The sequence below is a fragment of the Botryllus schlosseri genome, chromosome 9, assembly GCF_051294905.1.
Source record: "Botryllus schlosseri isolate E-star chromosome 9, Bs_hap1, whole genome shotgun sequence".
NCBI classification, from domain to species: Eukaryota; Metazoa; Chordata; class Ascidiacea; order Stolidobranchia; family Styelidae; genus Botryllus; species Botryllus schlosseri.
The window spans coordinates 18,953,803-18,981,430 of record NC_137244.1 but is presented as its reverse complement, the minus strand read 5'-3'; the positions used below and the strand labels follow the sequence as shown (position 1 = coordinate 18,981,430).

Below are 27,628 nucleotides of genomic sequence, written 5' to 3'. Positions count from 1 at the left end.
GTTCACTCAGTTTAGTGAGTCATCCATACATATATTGAAAGGAAGTAATATCTTTTATCCAGCCCCCTGATTTACAGAAATGAGATTCGTCACCTTCATAATCAATTTCTTTGTTATTATAATTAACAAAGTCAATTTTAAGCTACAATATTGGATTTTTTCTGTTCTAGCGGTCAGTTGCGAAGGTATGGCAAACTCGGTTCTATTTTTATCACGACCACCACTGAGATTGAGTATCGATGCCCACTGTCTTTCATCAATGGAGCGTATCGTGACGTACCTCGCTTGAAATTTTGTGTTTACTGGTCGGTTACGAGGGACGCCCGATGCAAGGGAATTTCGGCACGAATATGTTTAGCTGGACCGCATCTGCAGCTTGTATTGCATTTTTTTTTGAAATAATGGAGTTATAAGATATACTGCTATTATGACAGCGACGGAGGAAACCCGCCAAATGTTCGAGCAGCTTCTAAAGAAGTCTGAGAGGTGAAACATGTTATGTTTCTTCTCGCCTAGTGATATTATGATCCAGTGTAAATTGAATTTTCAGTAGGAAAAAGCGCAAAGACAAGAAACCGGTTGTTACGGAAAAGGAAAATGAGCTTGTAAGAAATTCATGATTTGACATAACCACTGTACATGGTTTGAAAGTACTGTAGCCCATGAGTGACAGTGAAGTAACAATGATATGATTACAGTACTCAGTGACGTGCAGTCAAGTGAGGCAGGGTTATAGGGTCTATACCTATGCCTTCAATTGTGGATATGTATAGTACCTACTTGCATAGCCTGCGTGTGAATAGTGCTAATGGCCCCTACTGGAATTTTGCCTAATGTAACATGTGAGCAGCCATGATTTTCCAAGTTAAAGTAATTTTATAAAAAATAAATAAAACATAGTGTGAGCACAGGACACCGATTCCATACAGGCCAATGTCTAATGTGATAATAATCAGCTACGATTTTGGGTATATAGGTCTATATTTGTAACAAACCAAGGACCTCACCGCACATCACTGTGATTTCTGTAATATCACAAACACGAAAATCTGCATGCATATCTGAATTTTCTCATAAATACCATGCGTGTGATCAGATATTTGTTGATGGTTTCAGGTGGAAAGTCTAGAGAGAAGTCTCCGAAAAGATGACCCTCTCGCGGAGAATAACACGTATGACGAAGAGGCGGAAAAGAATCTGAAAAATCTTAGAAACAGCGGACAGATGAAAGGGAAGGAAAACAGAAGCTCTTCCGAGTAAGTGCTCTACTGAAATTGTGATTAGTTGATTTATTTCTGGAAAATATGTTATCATTGGTCGGTCTCTTATGATAGAAATTTGTCCCCCTCTCTTGTGGGTAATCTTATCCCGCTTGATTTATTGCAAACTTACTGAGATTCAGGGCTGTGGAGTCGGTAAATTTGACCACCAACTCCGACTCCACACATTTTCAATTTACCGACTCCAACTCCGGAGTCTTTAAACGCTCCGGCTCCGACTCTGACTATTTTCTTAAGAAAACTCCAACTCCGACTCCAACAGTATTACCAATTTACTTTGAAAATTTTATGCCACATTGACATTTAAATGACTATCATATAACCATTAGCCTAAACATACGCAAACGTATGATTAACGGTGACATGAAAAATTGTTTCATTGTGGCACAGCTCGAAGTATTCACTATAAAATTAACATGAAAGAATTCCTTTCTAAATATCCTTCGTTTTTGTAACATGGACTCTCTAATATCCTAATATGTATGAATCATTCAAACTTGACATATATCCAATCCTGTATAATTAAAATGTAGATAAAACAATCGAAGTATAGCTCTTGTGTATGAGTCAGCTACTAATACAGAGATGTAACCAACTAATTTTCTCATTGCACACTGTTCTGATTACAAGCACACACACACTCACTACTAATAAACATTGGTCAGAAACGAAATTTAGGAATTAGTGAAGTAGCATGGCTAGTCTACATGCAATTACTCAAGTATTAATGGACTAGGACATGCAGTCTTTCTTAATCATTTGTCCGACCCAAGCAGCTAAGCTACACTACAAATATTTTTAATTTTGTCAAGTGGGAAGCAGCGTTTGGTTATATTTACATCAATTTTACAAAACCATACGATGTCGTTACCCTGTCACAGTATCATGGTATAATTCCTGAGATTGCATCAATCTGTAACAGCATCGCGAAGATGCATATTGCGATTTTCTTCTTCTCTGCAACTGAATTGTAATTTGCAAATAATGTTCAATTTCATCTATATCAGGGGTGGCCAACCTGGTCGGCCAAAGGGCCACATGAGATTTACGAACCATTGCGCAGGCCAATAGAATGTTCGTGACCAATTTTTAGTCGTCCGATAGGAGCGAACCGAATTAGGTAACGTTTAAAGCAATACTTATATTACTACGTTTTAAAAGTGATAACAATTATGGTATGAAACCTCTGTGTGCAACTATGCAGTGTGCATTCGTGTCCTGGTCGTGCAAGGCGCGACATTTTTTCACAAGTGATGAATGAATTCGATCGATAAATTTGTTACTTGCATATATTGGGGATCGCCTTTGTATACCACTGAGCTCATTTGGCAAGGACAGGATTATTCGGTGTTTAGACATAGCAATATCGAAGGTTTCGTTGAACATGCCTCTATCATTTTGTGCAAATGTTTCATCGCCGACGGTCTTGCTGCGAGCGCACAAGTGAAGTCGCATGTTAGACGACACGTTATCTGCTAATTGTGAATATAGTTCGACTCAATTCTGTAAATCATGCGAATTGCTAAGAAAAATTCCAAGTCAAATAAATCTGCTACGAAATATTCTACTTTATGGTCATATACGAAGATCTGTGATAAATGTGGCTGGACCCTGGATACGCCAATGCGTCGGAACTGATGTTTTAGTCATCATCAAATTTGGCGGTCAGGCTAATCAAATTTTGGTTGGCCTTGCAATTTTACCTGATGTTATAACTAATTTTGGGAATTACCTTGCGGGCCACACAAAACGTTCTCGCGGGCCATGAGTTGGCCGCCCCTGATCTATATTGTTGCTAATAACAGTGACTGATGGTACATAAAAATCCTGGAAGAGAAGTTGGAGTCGGAGTCAGGGTCATTTTCACAAACTCCACGACTCCGACTCTCACTCCAGCCACTATAGTTGTCACGGCTACGACTCCATTAAGCGAAAATTAGCCAAACTCCGACTCCACAGCCCTGCTGAGATTCCAGTCAAAACTTTAGGCTGTCTCCTGGTCATGTGGATTGCTGCTCATGATTCTGGATTAAAACCAGGATTGGGCACAATGGTTTGAGAACTTGTCTACTTGAATCGGGTGTTAATTGCAAGGATCTAATTCAAATAGGGAGAGATGATTTTTTCGAGCACTGAAATTATACGCTCTTTTTGCCACTAGCAGTTTATTTATCTACGTGAATTATAGTTTCAATACTATTTCTACTGTGGAAGGCTACCAAGCTCGATTGACCGTGTCACAGTGTACGAAACATGGAGTGCAAAGTTATGCACGTTACTGGAAATGATAAATATTTGCGAAGTCGCGTTCACAAAGTCATGCAATGAGATAAATAATTATAATCGAAAAAATTCCAAATATAACCTTAATCTGATGGAGAACTGGCATTATATTCTTTGTATTAACATAAAAGGTAGACTACATATTTCAACGTTTCATACCGTTCGAGTGATACTCGAATACTGGACTTGACTCGAAGCCTACTACTCGATATTGCCCACCCTAATTAAATCTACAAGTCTTTTGTTTTAACATATAAACTTACATATTCTTTTTTTTTTGAGCTGGGTTTTTCAAATTTATGAGATTGACTGTAAAGCACTAGTTTACATTTTCTATGTTAAAGAGGAATTGCTGAATGAGTAAGTCGTGAACTTTTTCCGCCCTCTACTTGAAGAGTTCAGTCGTATTACGACGCTGTAAAGGTAGACAGTAGAGATGGTGTGAACCTCTGAAAGATTGAGGTTCGTGTGAACTCAAACCTTTTTGAAAAGTTCTGCATGAACGCGAATCTCATGACGTCACGTGACGTCATATTGCTAATTCCAACCCTATATTTCAGTGAAGAGATAGCCTATAATAATGTACAGTACACGATACCTATAGCGACGACTCGGGTCACATAATGTCACAATGCTGAAGTCATATTGACCTTTTAAACGTTGCCAAATGTGTCAACTGGGGAAATCAAATGATATAATAATCCCATAAAATCAATGTCTTCCGTCGCTTTGCCAACACTTTCGACATTGACTTGCAAGGGAATATAAGCTTACGCCTTGACGGACTTGGACAGACCGGACAATGTATTCAGCGTCTGAGTATTGCTACGTTGATATTGAGCAGAATGTAAAACGGGTTTCTATGCTTGCTACCTATATTACCCCATTAACAAGTTCTACAGCAGTAGCAAACACCCCAATCGCACGGATTTGGTTTTTATGATACAATAAACATTTGAAATCAAGATTGACCCCGTATAGCAAACGCCTGCTAGATTTTTACATCAGACAACGATATCAATTTCATTGATTAGTTGAATAAGCATTCTTCGCTGTCGCTGACTACCTATACGTGTAGTGTATTTCGCTCTTGATGTTGTGTGATTGCTGGTGAAGCTCGCAGCAGAGAGTCACAAACATTCACAGACGGAAAACTGGATGTTTCGAGCAAACTTTTGTAACAAAGCAAGCAGAATTTTTGAAATTAGCGAGGTGCATGCTCGTTAATTGTTGATTTTTTTATGCTGCCAGCGCCATGCATAGAGTGGCCTGCAGTTCAAATGCAATAAATTTCAACCAAAGATGTTATAATGAAGTGGAAATTGTAATATATGAAAAATTTTCACAGTGCAGAACCTACCTAGGTTCATTTGTGAACGCGAACCTCTAAATTTCGGAGCTTCACACACAGAACGCGAACGTCAACCTCACGTTCACACCACCCCTAGCAGACAGTATGCCGTGCTCTGGTGAAAATGAATTTGACAGCCCTGATCCCAAGAATTGTTCAGATTTCAGGCTCATTTTAGTGTAGACATACTGCAACACTTACATACTATCATCTGTGTGTTAGTGCTGCATTGTTGTACAATCGTGGTGTAGTAGTTAGATGCCGTTAAAAACGACAAGCAGGTTTAAAGCCACGATTTAAGCGTTCAACACTTCAATATTGTACGATTTCCAAATATATTCGCTCAATGTCACCATCAATCCTTTTTGCTGCACCCTGCACGTCATACGACACTACATGCACTTGGCTGATTAATCTTGCCAAATCTCTTTGTCTATGATAAGTTGGCAATTGAAATTGTTAGTAAGCCTATAGTCATGTAAAATAACCAGTCAATCCGTATATCTGAAATTTCGGACAAACGTTTGGGAGGTTCATTCAGTATTGCGATCATTACGTTTATGTAAGGTTGTTTAACTTTGTGGTACACCACGGTTTAGAGGTAGGGTTTACCGCTAGCTTTGATCAGGTTTAGGATTAGGCTTAGGTATAGGGTTAGCGTTTGCTTAGGCTAGGGTAGGTTACATATTAAAAAGTGTCAGAACTGACAAGTCAGAAATGTCTGGCAATTGTCATAAGCCAGTTTAAGTTGAAGAAATTTAACTTACTTTTAGCGCTAGTGTCTTTCGATACGATGGAAAATTTCATTTCAGTAACTCCAGGCGTAAGAAATTTAGTCCACATCCAGCCGCGGCTGTGAGTTCAGAAAGATATGGCAGAAAGAACAGCAAGTCACCTATGGATACTTATGATAGTTTCCAAGATATTCCATCGGCATTCGGAAGGAAAGAGCTTGCGTCGTCGCAAAGAAGAAATTCTTTGCCAAGCGACATAGCCAAACATAAATCAAGGAGAGCAAGACGGTCTGTTACATTCGACCCAAGCTTGTTTGACAATGAAAATCCACAGGAACAACCGTCATCTACTAGAAAACTGACTGTTAGTGATTTGAGAGCTACCGGTAGAGGTACAAAAGGACATTCTAGGAATCGTTCACATTCTCTGGACATGAACGCTTGCGTATTTCCCATCAGTGTGACTGTACTGGATATCCATTCCGTCGGAAGCGCTTTCGATAGAGTATGGGACAAGCACGCCGATTACGTGCAAGATAAAAGCATTATGTCTAGTCTCGGAAAGAATGGCTGGCGCAAAGTCAAGTCCATACTACGTACACCTGATAAGTCACTACATTCATCTCACTTACGCAAACAGCGGACTATGTGCGAACAGGTGCCAGTTACTTTCACGGTGACTTCGTCTCCGTCAGAGCCCGATATATACAAGGCGGTTTGGGAATCGATATCGCACGAGTATCTCAGTCACGTGAGTCACTGCTCGGATACGGGTTTTCAAAGCTCGACTCCGCGAGCGACCGTGGACAGAGTAAGATCGTTTGAGTCGTTTGAGAAACTGCTCATTCGCGAGTACGAGACACAGTTGGATAAGATTGGAGAGAAGTTGATAGAGCCTAGCGACACGGCAGACAGGGAGAAGTTTTGGAAAGACTTTTGGCAGCGGCAAGGTGTTGAGATCGATTATGGACAAGGACAGACGAGGTTTGAATTTATTATTGCGTTGAGGACTGCTGTAGTCGGAAATAGCCTACGGCCTAGCCCGGCAGTGTGTAGTCTTGCGTACGTGGTGGCTGTGTCAGACAAAGTAGCAATGTCTTGTCGACAGTTATTCGCAGAGATGGCCTGTAACTAAGTACATCTAGTTTTTCCGAGTTCTCGAATAGGTTTTGCCCACTTGCACCTCGTACATAGTGGTTGTGGTCTGGAACTACTTTCAATTCTACTTAAACAGTATTTAGGCTACTTTTATTACATACCTTTTACAATTTGAATTTGAAAAATAGTTCTTCAAAAAGCGCTGGAAATAGCATCTGTATCACATATATATTTTCGAAGGTTGTACCTATTTGTAGATATGATATGTCCTGTGCCTGACATGGGCCTAATTTTTCTGATGTTTCAGACTTATCGAGGAGGCCGATGATCCTACAAAAAAAGTTCCAAAAGGAAAAAAGAAGAAAGTCAAAAAGAAGGAAGAACCCGAGCCCGTAAAAGAGGAAGAGTACGATATTTCTTCTGTATATGTACCTAACTTGAAACAATCGCAACCTTTTCCTTTCGGTGTTCTAACCATCCGCCACATTATTTCAGGGCGAATGTGATCGTGGACAAGCCCAAGGGTAAGAAAAAAAGTAAACCGGTTGATGGTGCACCTGATCAAGACGACGGAAATACGAAAAAGCCCAAACCGCGAAAACCCCGGTCGAAAAGTACTCCCGAAGTGAAAGTCGATGAAGATGAAGCGACGGAGCCAAAGTCAGTGGAGGAACAAGTAGATGAAACTACTGCTCCAAAAGCAACCGTACGCAGGAAGAAGAAGACAAAAAAGGGTGCTTTATCTTTCATATTTGTATTCCTTTACTCCTATGCAATCCCATTAGGGGGTGTCTGTTGGCCAATTGACTTGAGTCCACATTTTGTCCATTTTACGGCAATGAGGCCGTGATTACGACTGGGCAAAAGTGATGACTTTCCTTCAAGTCAGCCCCTTACCAAAAAAGGCGTGAACAGACAGTATCAGTGGCCATAAATGTTGTCGTTATTTTTTCTTGGTCATCAGTTTGCGAATTTCTCAGTTTGATTGACCGTCCTTAGTTTTCATCCATGTCGATGGTAACCTTGCTTGTAATGGTGCCGTGCCAGTAGTTTCGGACTCCGCAGTCACCTAATTTCACAATGGAGACCATTCTTAAAAACACCACTTCGGCCCTGGGTGGTGAATATTCCTAAATCAGATTCAGGCCCACTCCGAATTTGTTCAATATCTGGGTGATTCAATTCGGATTAGAGTACCACCTATCATGACTCAATAACAGGCGTAATTGTCAGAGGTGGTCAGTAACGAAGTACTTCTGGTACTTACTCAAGTATATCTTTTTTCACTACTTCGACTTCGTAATATTTTCCGAACTACTTACTTACTTTTCGCTATTCTCAGTTTGTCAGGTAGAAGTAGTTTAACCGTTTGGCACCGGCGTGTCTATTTTTCGACATGCCGATACGAGAGAAGGGTACCGTAATTGAAACCAAGATATATTACATATTAATCGTGCTAGGTCGTTGCTGTTCATTTCTGTGAATAGATATTGTTCGTACCAGTTCATAGATACCTTGTTATTTTATATTTATTATATCTAAGACGTCAAAATCGTATAACAAACACCGTAGATAAATATGGGGCAAAATACACTGTCTCGGCAATTCGCGCGTCATTGACTACTCTCAGATAACGTTCTGTATGTTTCGCTCTAGCCGGCTTAGGACATAGTTGTTTCTTATGTGAATAGCTAGCGTTCATACAAGTCCACACATATCTTCATATCTGATATTAGTTACATATGAGCTGTTCAAAAGCTATGTGATAGGCCGCGTGACAACAATATCCGCCGAAGCATCATTGCACAGACGCGCGTTCCTCATACCCTTCATATATACTGTTGTACATTTGGTTTTATTCGTCATAACCAGCTGTAGTTAGTTGCTATGAATAGGGATTGTCAGCTTCTGTTTTTTTTTTAGCTAAAACAACTATACTAGTTAGTTCCACACCGCTCAAGGTTGCATTGGAAATCGGGAAGCGAATTCCCGCAGACTACCGTACCAGCTTCAAGCAGATGGATGAATACCCGTCACATAACGTCATATATATCGTGTTCTAATAGCCATAGACCTTCATAGATTGTGTCTGTGGATTGTTGTTACCTGTATGATTCTAAATAACGGCTAATGGCGAAGTATAATTCGGAATACGCACAAAATTACTCAGCGATTATACCTACGCAAAAGCGTGCGTCTAGATATACAAAGAGCTGTCGTACATCGATATATATCTTACGTTGTAGTAATGATAAGCATTTGCGGTTTGTCTCATTCAATAAAACTAGTCAATCTCCACCTACAAGGCCAATGTAAACAACATTAGTTATGCCTAAGTCACCCCAAGGCCGCTTCTGAAAATCGCGAAGAAAATCGCTGCAGACTACCACGGTAGTGTCAAACGCAGGGACGAATATCCATAACATAAAGGGATATGTCCTGAATTCTGTTTGTAATATACATTCTTAGATTGTTTCTGTGAAGGGTACATGCCCATAAGATTATATCTACATCAGACAACAGTTATTAGTCATGTATATATCGTAATAACTGCAATACTACTCGGTGTGCATTACCCGCAAAATGTTGTATATATTGGACGGAAGTGCTACCAAATAACAGCATAAACTTTACGTTGCAGTAATGATAAGCATTTGCAGTATATCATTGTGGTAAGGACTGTATAATCTCCGTCTAGGAAGACTAAAATGACTGATTTAGGTTCACAACAGTTTCAGTTATAAGCCTTAGAAGTTACCATACGCGCGTCACTCGCCGCATGACTCATTCTCTCGGCGCGAGTTGACTAAAACGGTCGGTAGTGTTTTGATTAGAAATTATCGCCTGTTAGACGTAGAGTGTCGACTCAGGGCTCTCTAGAACAATGAATACTGTGCCTATACAATACATAAGACTCTATCGTCAGCGAATACCTATACTAAGGTTCATAAGGTCCGCAATTTAGCATTTCTGTTCCCAACCAACGCTTTCTCGGCTTGCTCTTGATATAAGTAATCAGACACATCGTCGGTGTCGATTTGAGTGGCGCAATCGGCTGTGCGTTGACATTTTGAATCGAAAGATACCTGGTTCACTGTGTTCGGGTCCCAGCAAGGTACCATTTTTAGATTTTGAAAAATGCAGTAAAATTTTTCGAAAATGGCAGCCGTTGCCAATCGGTCAATCCCCAATAAGAAAGATAGCCCAAGGAATTTCGGGGCTGTTTTCACGTAGTACCAACATTTAATTTCCATAAAAGTCACGTAATACCCAGAATTTCCGTTGCGCTTCTCACACAGTAGATATGGAGTGACAAATATGTTTTAACGAAAGTATCGCTGAATATAATTTAGATACCGGGTTGCGTGATTCCGTTCACACCGCATTAATTGTCGCCTATATCAAATATTTCATCACAGTAAATATGCCTTCCCCCTAACGTTTGAAACTACCGTTTCGTAATCTAGCAATTACCTATTATACCTAGCAGACCATGACGTGTCCTAATCTGAAAAAGTGGAAATTGACTTTTTTCAACGTTAGACCTGCTTTACAAACCGCCGTTGAAATTTTCTGGACAAAAGACATGAAATATATTTTCCGCTTTTTAGAAGTAGTATTTGTATTTTTCTTTCAATTACAAGTAATACACGTTCAGTTCTAATTATAGTTTCAGTTCTTTTGTCTGGAGAACATACATGTTGAAATATAAAAGCAAGCGTAGTAATGACTTATATTTTCCAAAATAAAGCTATAATACACTTTATGGGATTTTTACGATCTGCCATATTTTTGATTAACGTATACTAATCGCGCAAAGTGTTAAAGCCGTATCCGACACAACTTTTCCGTATTGCTCTTCGACTGAACTAGGGGCCTTATAATATGGGGTAGCGCGCCATGCCGTGATATTCTCTAAAACGGGGTGTTCGAGTAAACAAAGGATTAGTTTCCATATCAAAGGATTAGTTTCCATATGAATGCTATCATTACATCCCATGATGTGTACGACTGCTTATTCTGTCAAAATTGGCACCTCCTGGGATGCATCAATGTGAACCAAGCTCTCTACACCTTCCGCATAGCTCGATTTGCCGCTTTTGACATGCGAACGCATTACGATCGTTTTCACAACTACTTACTTACTTGAGTAGATTTAAAGTCAGTCAATTGTACTTCTACTTCAAGTAGATTTAGGTTGCTACTGCAAGAAGTACTTCTACTCGTACTTGAGTAGATCTTTTCGTCGGTACTTCTACTTCTACTTGAGTAGCTTTCTTGACTACTTTGACCACCTCTGGTAATTGTATCTACTAGAAAAATGATGCCCGCTGCATGCTGTGCAAAATAGACTAGACTAGAATCATTAGTATTCATACTTGACTCGGATTTGAGTACTCAAATTGTTACGTCCGGCCCCAGTTACCGCTGGCTAGTAATTGACTGTCCTTTGAATTCTTATCGTAAGTATTTTTTGTAAGATTAAGAAGTAAAATGTCGACGTTTGTCTCGTTAATATTCCCAGGTGCTCCGAGAGCCTTGCCCAGGGCAGACGGTGTAGAGGGGGAAAACCAAGAGGCTGAAGGGCCCGTCACAGAGCCGCAAGACACGCCGGCCGCCGACACCCCCGCGGAGGAACAAATCGAAGACGACGGGACTATATTGGGGGTGACCGTTCACCATTGCGATTACATTCGAGTCGACCCCAAGTTTGTCGCGCACCCCGTGGTTAAAGTGTCTATCGTGGATGCCGTGACAGGGAAATACATCAATAAATTCGACAGGTACGCTTTTGTGAAGGTGTTTGATAGCAAGCCGATGCAAGTGCAAGAATGCAAGTTTACATAGGCAACAGGCGAAAATGCTCAGTTACCGTGATATAAGTTCTACTTCACCCAGTTGTTGTGGCGATTTCACTATCAAAACCATGCATGCACTACCAACCAAGCCATGCAACGCCAAAAGACGCATTAACCATAAAAAGCATGTAATAGGTAGATTCATACTTTTACTGTTGTCTGTTGGAAATCTAAATGTTAATCGTCTTAAGCTTCAAAAAATATCATATGCCTCTCAGTGCAATACAACTAAAACTACCTAACTTGGAAAAGATCTTTGTACCTCAAGTTTTGCAACTCATTACTCAAATAAGGCAACCAGCATGATTAGTACGAGTTTTTACCGAGAAAATACGGTGCAAACGGCGAACCCCATGTAGTGATTTTGAACTTGCGCTACGATGACGTCACAATTGTGACGTAGTAGTCGATTGCCATGTATGGCTCTTTGTGAGTCAAAATAGATAATATAGGGTCAATATGGCCGATGTAGTGCAAGGAAATAAAAATCACTTTGGTAGGCTACTTCAAAAAAGTATAATTTGTTATTTACCGCCTCTAGCGTAATGGTGAAGCGTCCGGCTTCTTGATCGGTAGGTCTTGGGTTTTATCTCCGGCCGGGTCATACCAAAGACCTGATTAGTAACACTGGTATCCATGACTTCCCTGCTTGGCGCTCATGCATTACTGGGATAGCATGGAGGGGTGGTGCATGACTTAGGAAGCCGTAAAGGCTATATCTGCACTTCGTTGTCCAGCGGCATATGCACGTCATGCACTCATGGTATGCATATGCACAGATCGTGTGTATGTGTATCATGAGTCGGTGTATATGCCGCAAAAAACATCAAGGACAAAAATAAACTACGTCCTTTCCTTCCTTTCTGGTTCTCAGGAGATATACAGCAGGAATCAAACCTGAGAGCCCTGGTTTTACAGGACAGCAGATATAACCATGAAGCTACAATGCTTGTTCTTCGCGATAATTTACGATGTCGAATATGTTTTAGTGCTCGTCACGTTTCCTCTTACTACGAAAGCGACACAGTCAGCACGATCGTGCCTCTGATGACGCAGCCGTACGACTTCAAGCTGAACAGATCGTTGCTGCCACGCTGGGAAGAACAGCTCCTGTTCAACGAGTCTTTTGCTAGGCTCACAAGTGCGCCCACATCGCTCACCGCATCGAAACCAATATTGTTTTTTGTGGTACGCGATTGCATTTGAATACTTTGATAGTATCGGCGTTCGATTTTTTTCTTCATGTGTGATTCAGATCCGAGATTTCGTGGCTATGGAAAAGGCAAATAACGTCAAAGGAGGAAGTGAAAAAGGGTGGCACAATGTGGCGTGGGCGTTTTTGAAGGTGACGTGTCGCATCTAATGTACCATGTTGACAGGGTTGTAATGACTTGACTCTAGTCGCAATTCTCTTGTTACTCTACTCGATTGAACGTGCTATTTGATATATCGCCAAAGTAAAATCATAAGAAGTGACTCACAGTTGAAAGAATTGAGTTTCAATATTGTTTTCAAATCCAGAATGCTTAGAATTGGCAGAAGCAATCTTTCATCGCATTTTTGCACACATGCATATAAATTTTGACAACTTGTCTGTATCCACACCTATTTGCTACTAAACTCTCATGCCGACCAGCTTATATGCTTGTGACAGTCAAAATACTAATTGAAATCATTTTACGATAGCTTGTGAGCAATAACGGGCAGCCGAATGCTGGCAGGAAAATGCGTTTGCAACTATTCCATCCGCCAAGGTCCGGTGGCTGGCAGGGTAAGTATTTTCATGAGTTGGTCTGAAGCTTTGATTCATGCGTTTTTTTTATTCTATTTAGATCCGTCCGCAGAACAGGCTCACAATTGGTGGCTGAATCACCCGCGACAGAGATACCCCGGCACACTTTACGTGACGATAAAGTCCATACCTCTACCAGGCGATGTAAGCATACCTTTACTTTCATCAATAAATTATCTCTTTCTAATTAATTTATTGATGGTAACTGGTTACAATTGACCTGAAAACTTCGCTACGTTGATTGTCAAAAGTTTGTCTAAACATTTTTTCCTTTGAAACGGGGATATTATAGCTGAAGAACTACTGTGGCTTACTTTGCGTATTCATATTTTATGCTGTTTTCAGAGGTCAAGTGTTAATGTGCTAGCCTTCGAGTCTTATAGAATCCTGACAGTTTATGACCACTCTGTCAAAATTGCTAATAAGAGTTTGTTCTGTGCTGGCAAAATCCTGACCATGGTGCAAAAGCAGTGTGAAATCCTGGAATATACTCAAAATTGACCACTGGCTCTCCGCCTATTCAGCTTGCAGACCGGTGAACTTTCATGTGTAGCCGAAACCCAGAATGTAATCACGACAAAATTATACAACTCAAAGCAATGAATACGAAGTTGAATTTGATGAGAAATTTCCTGCTGTGTTTTATGTGTGACAACTGTGATGTGTGTCTGTATTGAAGTTTCTGTAAGGTAAAGTCCTGTCAAGACCACTGACTCTATTTTGACTATTGGAAGTAATACGACTTTGCTCTTTGCCAGCCACTGTTATACTGTCAAATGTTACTTAATTGTAGTGTAAAAATTTAACGAATTTTGTTTAAAAAGTCCTAAATTACCTGTAGGCATACTCTATTTTTCAACACTTTGGTACAACAGTTGCGGCATTGCGACGTACGTCAAGTCCAAAGTCGACCACAAAGTCTTTATTACGTTCAAATGCATTTTGCAATCAAAATTTAAAATTTTACCATATTTGCTAGAAAGTTGAACCGGCAGCTGGGAACCACTGGCCTAGACATCAGAGATGAGCGGATTTGAAATTTCTATGTCCTAATCCAATCCAAATCCGAACCTTCAAATCCAAATCCTAATCCATAACTTTTTCATATTCAAGTCCATGTCCAATCCTAATCCGATTTCAACTGGAAATTCAGAAAAAATATTAATTTATGCAATGGAGGGATTCGAAAATTTTCTTTCACAACCAACGATTCACTTGATTCAAGATAACTTAGTAACCATAAGTACATTAATAACTGATCTGAATAAAGTTTGTCGCCATTCGCCACACGACATTTCAATCTCCCAGAAAATAGTTCAATCCAATCCAAATCCTGATCAGCTCTGAAAAAAATGTCTAATCCAAATCCGATAAAATTTCACAAATCCTGTTTTTTCAAAACCTAATCCTAATCCATGCTCATCTCTGCTAGACATTCTCTCATGTGGTGACACCATTCGCCTAAAAGATTATAAAGCCCGGAATGTTTTTACTCAGACTCCTTCACTTGTTCTGCGATTAAGCCTGTCGTACTCGTGTTTCACTGTCAGCGCGACCCGGCTTTGTCATTGTCGTCGTTATTTCCATAGATGGCGTCCTCTCTCCGGTCACTTTCCGCTCTCCAACGAGAAGAGAGCTCGCTGACTTACAATCAGCTCAATGAATCCTTGGAACGTTCGGCGTCCGAAAGTCAGCTTCGCGATCAGTTGGACGACTTGGCGGAGATGCAGCAGTGGTCCAGGCTGCCCGGACAGGTAACGTGGAGTCGGAAGACGGGGATTTTGTATTGAGATGCGTATCTTTTTCAAAATCTTCGATGAAGTCAAGCTGCTATGACTCAAGTCGCAAGCTCCCAGTTTACTCGTGGCTTATACTTTGATGTAATTAGATCTGGTTAAAGTAGTTGTCGTTGGTGCTTGAGTAGACGGAAAATCATAAATTTCTACTCAAGTGCAAGTAGAACATTTCCTACTAAGTAAGAAATTAAGTATCCTAGGCCGACTTTTTTTAAGTAACTGATAACTGTACAGTAGAAGTAGAGGTAAACTAAAGTCTTGAGTAAGTAGTGTGAGTAGACAAAAGCTTCTTTAGTACTCCGATAACGCAGAAGTACAATGTTACTGACCACCTCTGGATGTAGTGATAGGCCAAAATTGGACCAGGACCATTTATCCTGCTGACTAGTCATTTTAACCTTGTTGCAACTTTGAGTTGTGCACACGGTTGCATATATTTGCATTGGTAATGTATTTCATTCGCTGCTTCGATGATTCTAATTATTCAGCCCAGGGGTGTGCAACCTTTAACCAGCATGCCAGGTAATATGCGTAGTATTCTTGAAAACCTGAAGGCAAATGACGATAGAAATTGTTTATCGAATATATTGTCACATACATAGTGCATAGTCAACATAGAGATATTTTAGTGCTATTTTGGCCCTTCGCTCAAACATACTGGATAGAGCTAAATTAGAAGCACGCCTTGTGGGCCACGCATAGTTTCACCCCGGGACACAGATTCCACATTCCCATTTACTTATCTATAAAAAAAATGTCCTCATTCAAGTTTACTGCTTCATTTAGACTTGCAAAATACCGAACGCTCCGATGCTGAGATTGTGGGCCGGATCGGATGGAGCGTTTACGATGCAGTTTTCACATCGCGGAACAAGATTAGCCGTGGCTTGCCGCCATGAAGCAACTTATCCGATTCTGTGTAAGATTTTTATTAGTGATTGGATTTATATGAGTCTGTTTGAATAGTGCTTCATCTTCATCTTGTGTCTTTTCATGACACACATACATAGAGTCAACTGACAAAAATCCCCTATTATACCTGCCAATATAAAAAATATGACATATCTCAAGTAAATCTTTTAATTAGTGTCAGTTTATTAAGATTATCTCTCTCTTGTTAGTGTTTATTGTTTGAATTGAACCTATCGTGTCTTTTCTGTGAACTTACATCTCACTAGCCTAGATCATTGGTCATTCTTGGTGGCGCGATTAGAGTGAAATTTGTTTTATGTCACCGAATTTTCTCACGATTCTGTATTGAGAAAATTCATCTGTCTTCCAGTGTACAGCATTCCGAGCGGCGACGAAATCGGCGTCATAACAGGACACCAGCAACTCGTCTACGACTTGGAATGGTCGAAAAACGACCAATACTTGTTGTCTGCTTCTGCTGACGGAACAGCTCAGTACGAACGTCTTTTCCCCGAGTAAATTCACCACGACTTTATTCAAAATCTGTTCTTAGAGTGTGGGACGTTAGCAAGCGAGAAAAACCGATACAGACGCTACCTCATCCGTCTTACGTCTACACCGCTTCGTATCACCCCATAGCTTCTCATCTTATCGCTACCGGTATGTTTTAACTTTGTTGTGGAGAGGCTGTCAGCAAAATCGCAGACAAACCGTGTTGGGTGCACGGTGTTCTGTTCAATCCAACCTAAAAGACAATATAATCAAAATTCGCTTTTGTTTCGCTGTTACAAATTAACTGCATGGAACACTTTTTTTACGTCTCACCTAAACGGTTCATTCGAGTCAATAGTTTCTACCGGTCATCAGTTCTCAATTTGTAACTCTTTTTTTGCTCCTAACCCAACCGTGCTTCATGCTATATTTCTATTATAATATAATTCTACATTGACAACACAGCCGATTAAAAATGTACAGGTTCGTGGAAAAGGGGATTTAAAAACTTTCCGAATTGACCCAGGTAGCGTAGTACATGCTTAAATGCTGATAATACAAGGATCACATAAGTTTCCTTCTGTTGACGAACTTAGGGGCATGGGTGGTCAAAATAATAATCATTGGTACTCAATTAGAAGTGACGAAGTAAATTACTACTGAAGTCCAAGTAGAAGTCGCGATTTCCAAGTAAGTAAAACGTAAGTATTCTAGGCCTGGTTTGATCGAAGAAAAACTGAACGCAGTGAAGTAGAATTAGTCTAAAATCATATTCATTTGAGAAAGTAGTGTAGGGAGGCAAAAAGTATTTCAGTACTTGGAAAAAGTAGAGGTGACTCCCTACCCCCTACTTAGACCACTGAACAGAGCACACTCGATTTGTGTCTAAATCCACACAATGCTCTTCGACACATTCAGTTATTCATCAATAACATAATTACCGTAATTTTCCATGTATAATGCGCAAAATTTTCATGATTTTTTGCCCTAAAATCGGGGGGTTCGTATTATACATGGGTACAACAAGCCTTGAACAATCGACCTCGATAAAAAACTTGAAATCACACCTTTCTTCACGGTTGTTTCCAATCGCGCATCAGTTTCAGCCATCGCGCCCAGCAATTCGTATTATCAGCATAACGAGCTGCCAATTAGCGAGGAGTGTGTTGCCAATTAACGAGCAGCACAGCACGTGGTCTCCTGCTGAGTTGGTTTGCCGTTTGTACGCGAGAGCAATTAGGTCATTGCGTCAACGACAGGCCTTAACAATCGCATATACAACAGGCCATGCGCGCAAGATATAATCGCTTGCGTAATCGGTCGCATCTCTAAAAGACCTAGTGCGCACGACATAACCGTTAACCTGGGCAATTGTGTCTGTAATAGGCCTCGTGCGCAAGATGTCGTGTCGCATGCCTGAAGTATCTCGCAAGCTTCGGCTGCTATCTACCACCGTTTAGAGACAATGCCGTTAATCGCATAATGATTAGCGATCGTTATATCATGATTGAACAGTGACATCGCAAAACAGAACGACATGTCAACATAGTATACTAAAACAGAGCTATTCGTGTACAGCGAATGCCAGGTGCGTACTATACATGGGTACAGGCTTTTCCCCAGAATTTGCATGCCATTTTAAGGGTGCGTATTATACATGGAGGCGTGCTATGCTTGGAAAATTACGGTAATTACTCATACGAAAAATTAAGCTTTTCCACCCGCAGGCGGATACGATTCAACAGTTCGCGTTTGGAACACCGCCTCGCAGAGGTCCCAACTCACGCAGGAGCTGGACGTCCACAAAGTCATGATCAATTCAATAATTTTCGACAGCACAGGTGTGTGCGATCGGTGAAGGCGTCTCGTTTTCGGCTGATAACTTTTGTCGTTCAAGGGCTCAACATGTTCAGCGGCGATGGCGCTGGAATCATTGTGTGCTGGGACTGTCGCTCTCACGAGAAGGCGAAAAAGAATATTAAAACGAATTGGACAATCAAATATGTGCGTTTTCGTATCTTCAATAATTTTCGTATGTCGCTTATCAAGAGTTGGTAGCGCAATAACAACAATATAATTAGAGATTCAAATGAAAACAATTTGACAAAGTATGACAAAACAATATAATATAGAATGCCAGACTACATTCGTTGCAGTATAATTATGTAACTCTCATACTTTTTTCGTGTGCCCTTTATCAAGAGCAAAGCATGAAAACGGAGATTCGAATTGAAAGGAATTTGGTTAAGTATCATATACAATGTAATTTTAGAACTAATGCCAGACTACATTCATTGCAGCATCCATTTATTCAACTCAAAGGCTCTTTTTCGTGTGTTCCTTGTCCAGAGTTAACGGCGCAATAACAAGTATATAAGCAGAATTTTTAATGACTACCAATTTGGCAACGTATGACCTAAGAAATTAATTTTAAAAGTAACGCTCGCCGAGGTCAGTTGTAGCAGTTAGGGGAGGGTTGCAACCCTAATACGGGCGAAAAGTTCGTCCGGAATAAATCACTGTTCTGAAAATCTGCCAACTCAACGAAAGAACAATCCTTGTTTCCAGAAAATCGAAGACAAGGACCTTGCCGGCGTCTGTGTCAACAGCCTGCGTCTCCATCCGAGGAACAACAAGATCCTGATTCATTGCCGGGACTCAAGCGTTCGGCTTTTGGACTCTCGAATGTAACGACCCTTAGCTCGGCCTGTCAGCCGATTTCGTTTGACGCTTAATGCTTCTATTTTTAGCCATTCCATTAAGAAATTCACGGGGCTCGTCAATTACCGACAGCTTTTGAGGTCGTCTCTGACGCCGTGTGGTAGTCTGATTTTTTCCGGGAGCGAAGACGGATGCGTTTATGTGTGGAACGTAGACACTGGTGAGCGGGCCGTTATTTTTTCAGCCCTGGGTTGTAAATATCGGGCTTAAGTCTTCTCTGATCACTTTCGATTTGGAATATGAGCATTTTTTGCTGGCTTGTTCAATTATAGGTTGAAGTTCTACTCATGCGGGCACTATCTAGCATAGCCATATGTCTGTGATTGCAACTTTATAGCTATTCGAACATTTTAAAGTCGAGTGATATTGGCCGATGCGCTTTTACCATGACTTTATCTTCTCGATTCCTATATACAAATTCCAACCATCAGGTGACCAAGTTGCGAAGTACGACGAGCTCGGATATCAGAACGCCGTTCACTCTGTCATTTACCATCCCCACGATCATATTGTTGCGTTTTGCTCGTACGCAGCGAGCCAGTCGATCCTGCTCTATAAGTTTAATAGTGCAGGTTGGTACTGTTTTATCGTATAATTTCATAAATTTATGTATCGTTATCTCTTGATTCTGGTTTCTCACTTGCCTTACTTGCATGCTGGAAGTTTGTCACTTTCGAAATAAACCATCTTTGCTTTCATACGACTAATGCTCGATGAAATATTGCAATTGGAATTTAAAAGATGGTTTAATAAGGACTATTGCAGTCTATGTGTTAATTGTTTTTGATTTGCTCGACTCAGTTGCAACGATGGAAGCCGGATTCAAGCCTATCTTCACTAATGAAAGTCAAGAGGATGATACAAGTTAGTTTTATATCGGTATCAACAATCGAGTACGTTCCATTGCTGTTTTGCTTTCAGCTATGTCCGTAAACGCTCACGTTGAAGCGGCTAAAGGCACGGTGACTTTGAATCGAATAAAGAATCAGTTAGATTCTGTTCTGGTGAGTGTAATTCATCACGCAAATCCTATTAGCAAATCACAGACCACCGGATTGAAACGTGCAACATATTCAATCGATATTCAAGTTGTGGATTGTCATGCTCATTTCATTTATTCTTATATTAATATTTCCATCAGTTCAAAACATCGCAAAATTGCGATAAAAGATAGTAGAGAGAGTGTCGGTGCGAACGAGCTATTTGAAATAGCAAGGAAAATTAGTGCACTGTAACTATTTAACGCAAGACTATCGGCGCAGAAGCATGCAAAGAAAGTCTCGTATGTCATGGAATGAACTATTTGTCGTTGACTCTGATAAGTTCCGCTTGTAATTTAAACACTAAAATTTGCAGTTCTGTCGGAATAGGTCGTTTTCTATTGTAGGCCGATATTTCGAGGTTTTTCTGACACCAACATTTTCCAATGTTTCACATCCGTATTGACGCCTGGTCAGTTGACGCGTGTCCATGGCGGAGCCGATTATAATTTTCTGCATGAATCCATCATTGCTGCTTAAAGTGTGCCGTTCTTAATTCATTGTTTATGAAATTTGAAGGAAGTCGCAGATGAAGGAGATAGAAGATTGTCTAACACCGAAGAACAGTTGCCGGTAAAAAGTGATTTAGTTGAATGTGATGATAATTTGCATGAGCTTCGTTCAGATAGACACGGTTAGGAGGGTAGCTTGTCCCTGGAAGTGATTATTCGGGGTTCACAGGCTGAAGCTGATTGAAGAAGTTTGGTAGAGAGACCAGTGATGTACCAAGAATGACTTGAAAATCATTGCAATTATACAGACAGGCATTTTCTATCGCAATGACCTTGCTTGCCTAGCATTTAGCTATTCCTGCTGTACTGATCTTCGATGATGTCGGTCTCATACTGATATTGGATGTGTTATAATATCTTCCAATAGAATGATCTGGCATCCGATTTGCTGGACACCAAAGTATCATGGGGACCCGGAGATCTTTCATTTTAATCGAGTTTATGCAGTAATCTCCGTAGTGAATTCCGTTTACCGAATTTGCTATACCTCCAGTTGGGTCGCGGACTTTGCTTTATGGTCTGGAATATCTGGAAAATCGCTTTGATCCAATAAATATTAATTTGATCTTGATGATATTGACATTTACCTTATCTTCATTTGGTAACAAAACTGGTAACCGCTTTGTCAATTTTGTTGTTGTCCAGGTATTCTATGAGTATTTCTGTTCTTTTTGATGCCGAAACTGAATCAACTCGCTCTCTCTTTCCCAGTTCGTAATTCTTTTTAATTTTATGGAAATAACTGAAATTGAAACTAATTGCACCATGCCTTCTCCACTTCTTGCGCAGTTACGTCACAATCAAAATCCACCAGAAATAGCTCTCGTGGATTCGAGATCTTTGAGTTTGTATCCGCAATTAGCAGATTTGATCTCGAAAATTCCCACCGGGAGTGTGTTTCTGACACGTTACGGTATTTCACTGCGTAAAATGTGGCCCATTTCTATCCACACACTGACGCATATTGGGAAGTATTGAATATAAATTCTTATATGATACATTGCTTCAGGCCGATCCCCCCAGCAGAATATCAAGATCGCCGTCTCCTTACAAACTCAACGATTCCTTGTCGAACCTGGATTCGTCATTCGACAGCGGCTCACATGTACGCTTGTTTTATTGCCTAACAACGCCACCCAGTGAAAATGCCTTGCATTTGATTAGATGCGGGGTAGCGTCTTGGCTCCGTCTTTCCTATCACCGCACGCGAGTCCGGACGCGAGAGCCGTGGCCGATAAATACATCAGGGCGGGCCGTAGAGATCAAAGATCGGTTGTGTCAGGTTTGATTTTGTTTCAATTCAGATTTTTCATTGTTCCCACTCTTTGAAGTGAGATGTTGTGTTAATGTGTTTAACATCTTTCTCGTAAGGTATCAGACTGATGCCTGTTATGGAAAAAAGAGATTTTTCCGATAGCTTTTCCGGCACTTTGAAATCGGTGCACTTTTCCACCAACCTCCAATTAGACTTCCATTTTCGATATACCACAAGAAATTAAGTTCATGATGCAGCGAAACGTGATAGTAACATTTGAGAACATTTAGCTCAATTTTAAAGTAGTCGAAAGGGTGTTACAAAATAGCTACGACTTCATCAAGAGAAAATTTAACATGACTCCGTTTCTACAGCGCTGATCTTTACATGTGATCCGTGTCTCATCTTGTCGTTTTTATCTGAGACCAACTGCCGTAGCCCACTTACTTTTTGCAGTTGTTGTCTTACTTCTGTATATGAAAATTCACCCCCTACTATATATAACTGAGTTCGTTGTGTTATTTCCCATAATGTTATCATGTTTTGATCTAGTTGGCGGCAGCCCCTACAAGACTGGTGTAGCACCAGATCTTTCGTTCACAACCGGCAAGGACGGCCAGCAAGTTCTACAAATCCAAGCTCCGCCGGGGTCTCAACAGCAAAGCTTGGTAATGCTTTTTTCTAGTTATTGGTAGAGCACCGCGCAGTTGGCGATATGCCCAGGCTGCTGTTTACATATGCGACTTTTCATTGCTAATTTGGGGTATAATGTGATGGGTGTAATCAAGGGATTATCAGAGCGAGCCATTTCACGATACAAGGGGGCCACAGAACGCCAGTTGTTAAGGCTTTTATTTTCAGTTTTTCAATCAGTAGACATCGATGCAAAAGCGATAGGCTCCAATGCATTTTCACTTTGTCCAAATTTGGTATTTAATGTGAGACATTTCAACTATATAGCCTAACTGGGCCTGTGCTCGTCTGCTGATTCATTCTCACATAGACGCAATCGAGGTGCTTCCACAAACTACTTTTCACTCGACCAAATCAAGTATACAAAAATTAGTATTCTGCATCCAAAGAGGTGAAGTAGAAGATGTATACAAACAAGACTACTTGATTAAGTGATACATGTACATGTACAAGTGCACTACTTGACTACTCCAGTAGATTTTTGCTTTGTTATTAATAACTTCAAGCTTTTAGTGGGATAAAGACATGCAGGGGCGATGAGTAAAAATGAGAGACCCCTAATATAAGTAATTGAAGTGCATTCAGAAACTACCATTCACTTGACAAAAAATATGCAAAAATTAATATTTCTGGATAAAAACTTTTGAAGTGGAAGTAGTATCGAACAAAACTACTTGAGTAAGTAATACAAGTATATAAAAGTAAATTTGCTTTGCTACTGTTGACTTAAGACTTTTAGGGGGGAAAAGTCATGTTGTGTTCGGTTAAGGTGGGATGAGATATAAGAAGTTTGTGAACCACTGCTAATCTACTGTTTGGCTCAAACCCTTGATTTATAACAAAAATGTTGGATTCGGCATCTTTCGTTAATCTCGCGGTCACTACAATCGCATTGTGTCATGTCCAATGAACTTCAGGTCGTGGTCCTCTTCGAGTACGAAGCATGTCGCTCAGATGAGCTGTCTGTCGTCCGCGGCGACCTGATCAAGGTCTTGTACAAGGACAGCCCGAATTGGTGGTTCGGCGAGAAGGCGTCTGACGGCAAACAGGGCTATTTCCCCAGCACTTACGTCGAGGAACAAGGTGAGTTTGCTGAAATTGGTGAGCGGGCTTCCGTATCGATTTTAACGCCACGTATGCTTTGACAGTTTCCACCGGGCAAATTCAGCAAAGCAACACGCAAGCGCCTGTGTTTGGCGTGCCGGATAGAACTCCCGATAAAAAGGTAAGAGGTCCGGCCGTGGATATCGGGTCTAGGGGTGGTCAAAGTAGTCGACGTTGCGGCTCTCAAGTAGAAATAATGGACTGAATTTCAACTTAATTACAAGTAGGTTTCCTAGACATGTCAAAACTACTTTGATGGAAAATAGAAATTAAAAGATCCGAAAGGAACTGGGTATTTAAAAAAAGCAGATTTGGTCACGGGTCACGGCACTGCATTCTTTTAGCATTCGGTTGTTCACTACAAGGTGCACTTCTGGGAAGTACATTCGTTATTCAGTCAGTGGCTATTTTTCTCTTTGGTCACGGCAATTTTACTCATAAGTGGATACAAACTTATCCTAAACTACATTCTACCTTACAAAATCTACAATTGCATAATTGAGTAGTCTAGCCTAATAAAACTGCTGATCGGAAGTGGATGTACTTCTTTTCTAACCATGATCACCTCTGATTAGATCGAATAACGTTGTTACAAAGATCGATGTTTTTAATTCGTCAGGTTTACGCCTTGAAAATGCCAGGCGGAAGGCTGAATTTCTACTCGCAAAGTGAGTCGGAGGGAGACGAAGACAGGCTTAGCAACTCGAGTGTCAGGTACGCTTTGATGTGACCCTTCCTACAATTGCATGGTTCTCTGTATTGGAATTTGCAAAGGCTGGGTTTCAAGATTTTGGAACGGAATTTTGAAAAATCTCGGATTTGATTTTGACTATTTCAACAATGGGTATATCGTTGCCAACATTTGAACATGCAACACTTGAGCATACAACACTTGAGCATGCGACTTTTTAACCACAAAACTAACCCCAAAATTGGCTATAGCGTTGCCAACATTTGAACATGCCTCACTTTAGCACACAATATGAGTATGTGACTTGTTAACCACAAAGCTAACCCCAAAGTTAACCCTAAACCTAACCTAACCTAACACAGCTTTAACAGATACTATGCTCAAATGTCACATACTCATATGTACACCGACTGGCTATTGCATGATGTAAAATTATTTATTCGGGATAATAATTGGGCTTGGAATTATCCTGCGGCGAAAGTGAAAACTGACCTAGTACCAATATTCCAACCTTTCAAACTCATTAAGAGCCTATGGCGCTGTGTTGAGAAAGAGAAATATGGAATTTCTTTTCAATATCATCACTAGGGACATATATAAATAAACGACAACAACAGTGATACTCTAAATGCAGTATACGGTATTGGACAGGGAATATACTACTATCAAAAACAAGCTCTCTACATTTCGTCTTTTTTAATCAGCTCCAGACAAAGAAGGCGGGAGGCAAGGCTTCAAGATACTCTGGGCAAATCTCAGCCAAGTCCGCTCACCAAGGAAACCACGCCGTCAAAGACCAACGCTTCGACCCAGCCTAAGTCAATATTGATAAGGGAATCCGGAAGGTACTTAGAGATAGTTATTGAATGCTCATTGCTCATATAGCGCACACCCAACGTCCGTAAACATCTGTCATTAATTGTAGATTTTCCTATTTGATCAGTGAAGTATATCGGTGAAGTAGTGAGTGTGAAGTAATTTAATTAGTAATAGCTATCCCTACGTACACTTGGTATATTAACAATTTGGATTCTTATACGTATATAATATCCGCATCTTCGAGCCAAATTGGATAACTTTGAGAGGTCTGGTGTTGGAGTTGGTATCATATTTTTAAGCCAATACCGATAAAACCAATAACTAGCACCTTCACCAATAACCCCGATATATTCAGACAATATTCAGAAGATGTGGCATCTAGCTTAAGGTGCATTTCCAAAACATCAGAGCATTTATTTAAACAGCTATGCTAGGACATGAAATATACGTCTGGTCAACTTTATGCTATAGGAAATATCAATATTGCCAGTCTAGCAGTACCAGATTATAGTTCTCTGACTCTCCACTGCTACTATACTGTGTAGTCACGAAAATCGTCCATATAGTTTACCCTCCAATGACCAATAGCGATATTTCTTTCAATGTGTGATATCAACTCGATATTGTCGTGTCTGGCGCGTGTTCGGACATCATGTCTTGGGTGTGTTTGGACTGTGTTGACACCAGGACATCGTGTCTGCGGCTTGTTCGAACATCATGTCTGAGGTGTATTCGGCATGTGCTGTTATTAGGACATGGTGTCTGAGATGTGTTTGGCCTGTGTTGTCTTTCAGACATGGTGTCTGGGATGTGTTCGGACTGGTTTACCACTGGGAAATCGTGCCTGGTACTGCAACTGACCTTATAGTGAATATAGCGACTATCCTTATTTCAAACATGACTATCCTTATTTCTAACATGAGACTGACCTCATTTCAAACAAATCTGACCTTATTTCAAACAAATCGAACCAACCCTCCTCAACTATGCTAGAACCCAAATTTTGTACCATCGGTTAGTCGAATGGTGTTTTAGCCCGAGATGTTCTCCAATGTCGAGCCTGAACCCGAAAATCCCTACTCTTTATCTCTATCGCCCCGTGACACAGTTTCATTCCGTTTCAGACCAAAGACGCCCGACGTGCCCAGCATCAAGGAAGTATCATTCGCCGACGAAAAGAACGACAAAAATCCAAAGGAAAGGCAGACTCTGATGGAATCGATCCAGGCCGCTTTAAAGCAAACGGAGCAAGACGCGAAGTCCGCCTCCGACAAGTCGCCACGGTCCGAGAAAACTGAGCCGTCAACCAAGAGAAAGGCAGCACCAAGAAAATCACCCCAAAGAAAACCCCGCGGTAAAAACGCCAACGCCGAGGAAACATCATTCACTGAAAACCCGGCGTCCACCTCGAAATTGGCGCCGACATTCGGGATACTGAAGTCCGTCCAGGCCTTGATGAAAGAAAACGAAAACTCCCAGTTTTCTCAGTCCGTGGTAGGCGGCCACGGCGTTTCCACGCCGACCAAGTCCGACGACGATTTTAAGCCAGTGGCTCACAGTACGGCTGTGAAAAAGGGTAGATATCCAGTGGAAAACGAAGAGGGCCCAGTGCCGTCGGGATCAACGGTGCGTAAAGCGCGACCCTTGCCCAAAGTCAGCGCCAAACAGGTGGACGACGAGACTATACCGTTGGTGCGCGTGTCTCGTTCGAAATCAAGCTCGGCAGCACGCAAAGGCGCGACTAATCCGGCGTTTACTTCGGAGGCCTAGCGTTGAGGAGAGAAGCGCGCATTTTTCCTAAGCAAGTGCACGTGATATAGGTGACCATTGTGACGTACCGGATGTGATGAAGGAAGAACTTTTGTGTTTGTCTTCCTCTGCGTATCCTAGTTATTCGTATACTTTCGTATAGTGCGTATGGGAACCTAGCAACTGGTCTCTTCCATTTTGTATATTTCTTTGATTTATGAATAATATTTCTTTGGTATGCCCTATTCGTATATATGTCATTTCGATTGGAGAAATGCGTGCGTGGCTTGGATGGTGGCGAGTGGAATAATTATTACTATGGCTGCTACGTGGTTCTTGTTTGATACGGTCGGTGTTTATTCATCCTGTGTATTTTTTTGACTTACCGCATGGAATATTTTGTGGTTCTCTAGACTGTATTTTTGTAATAAACGCGAGTTTTACGAA

At 40.9% G+C, this 27,628-nt stretch overlaps 1 protein-coding gene and 1 long non-coding RNA gene across 5 annotated transcripts in view; one reads left to right on the top strand and one right to left on the bottom strand.

The window, feature by feature from the left end:
• The window catches only part of LOC145446091 (uncharacterized), a 171,287-nt gene that overhangs the window by 61,798 nt on the left and 81,861 nt on the right, over positions 1 to 27,628 (bottom strand). The gene's annotated exons all lie outside the window — the stretch shown is intronic.
• LOC145446068 (jouberin-like) lies at positions 282 to 27,628 on the top strand. 4 transcript variants are annotated; one of them, XM_080324250.1, is made up of 31 exons: positions 282 to 486; positions 554 to 605; positions 1,117 to 1,256; positions 5,727 to 6,632; positions 7,054 to 7,152; positions 7,242 to 7,480; positions 11,272 to 11,530; positions 12,595 to 12,793; positions 12,861 to 12,950; positions 13,292 to 13,376; positions 13,438 to 13,541; positions 14,987 to 15,151; positions 15,980 to 16,112; positions 16,476 to 16,599; positions 16,659 to 16,765; positions 18,325 to 18,438; positions 18,495 to 18,601; positions 19,166 to 19,284; positions 19,348 to 19,478; positions 19,750 to 19,890; positions 20,120 to 20,182; positions 20,240 to 20,322; positions 20,878 to 20,931; positions 21,880 to 21,975; positions 22,035 to 22,152; positions 22,678 to 22,793; positions 23,736 to 23,901; positions 23,967 to 24,043; positions 24,542 to 24,636; positions 25,318 to 25,458; positions 26,557 to 27,628. In XM_080324250.1, exons 1-31 carry the CDS (start codon positions 428 to 430, stop codon positions 27,200 to 27,202), a joined length of 5,028 nt encoding a protein of 1,675 aa, XP_080180376.1. In that variant the 5' UTR covers positions 282 to 427; the 3' UTR covers positions 27,203 to 27,628. The 4 variants fall into 4 exon arrangements, with proteins under 4 accessions (XP_080180376.1, XP_080180375.1, XP_080180377.1 ...); XM_080324249.1 differs by having other exon boundaries at positions 551 to 605; XM_080324251.1 differs by lacking the exon at positions 20,878 to 20,931 and having other exon boundaries at positions 551 to 605.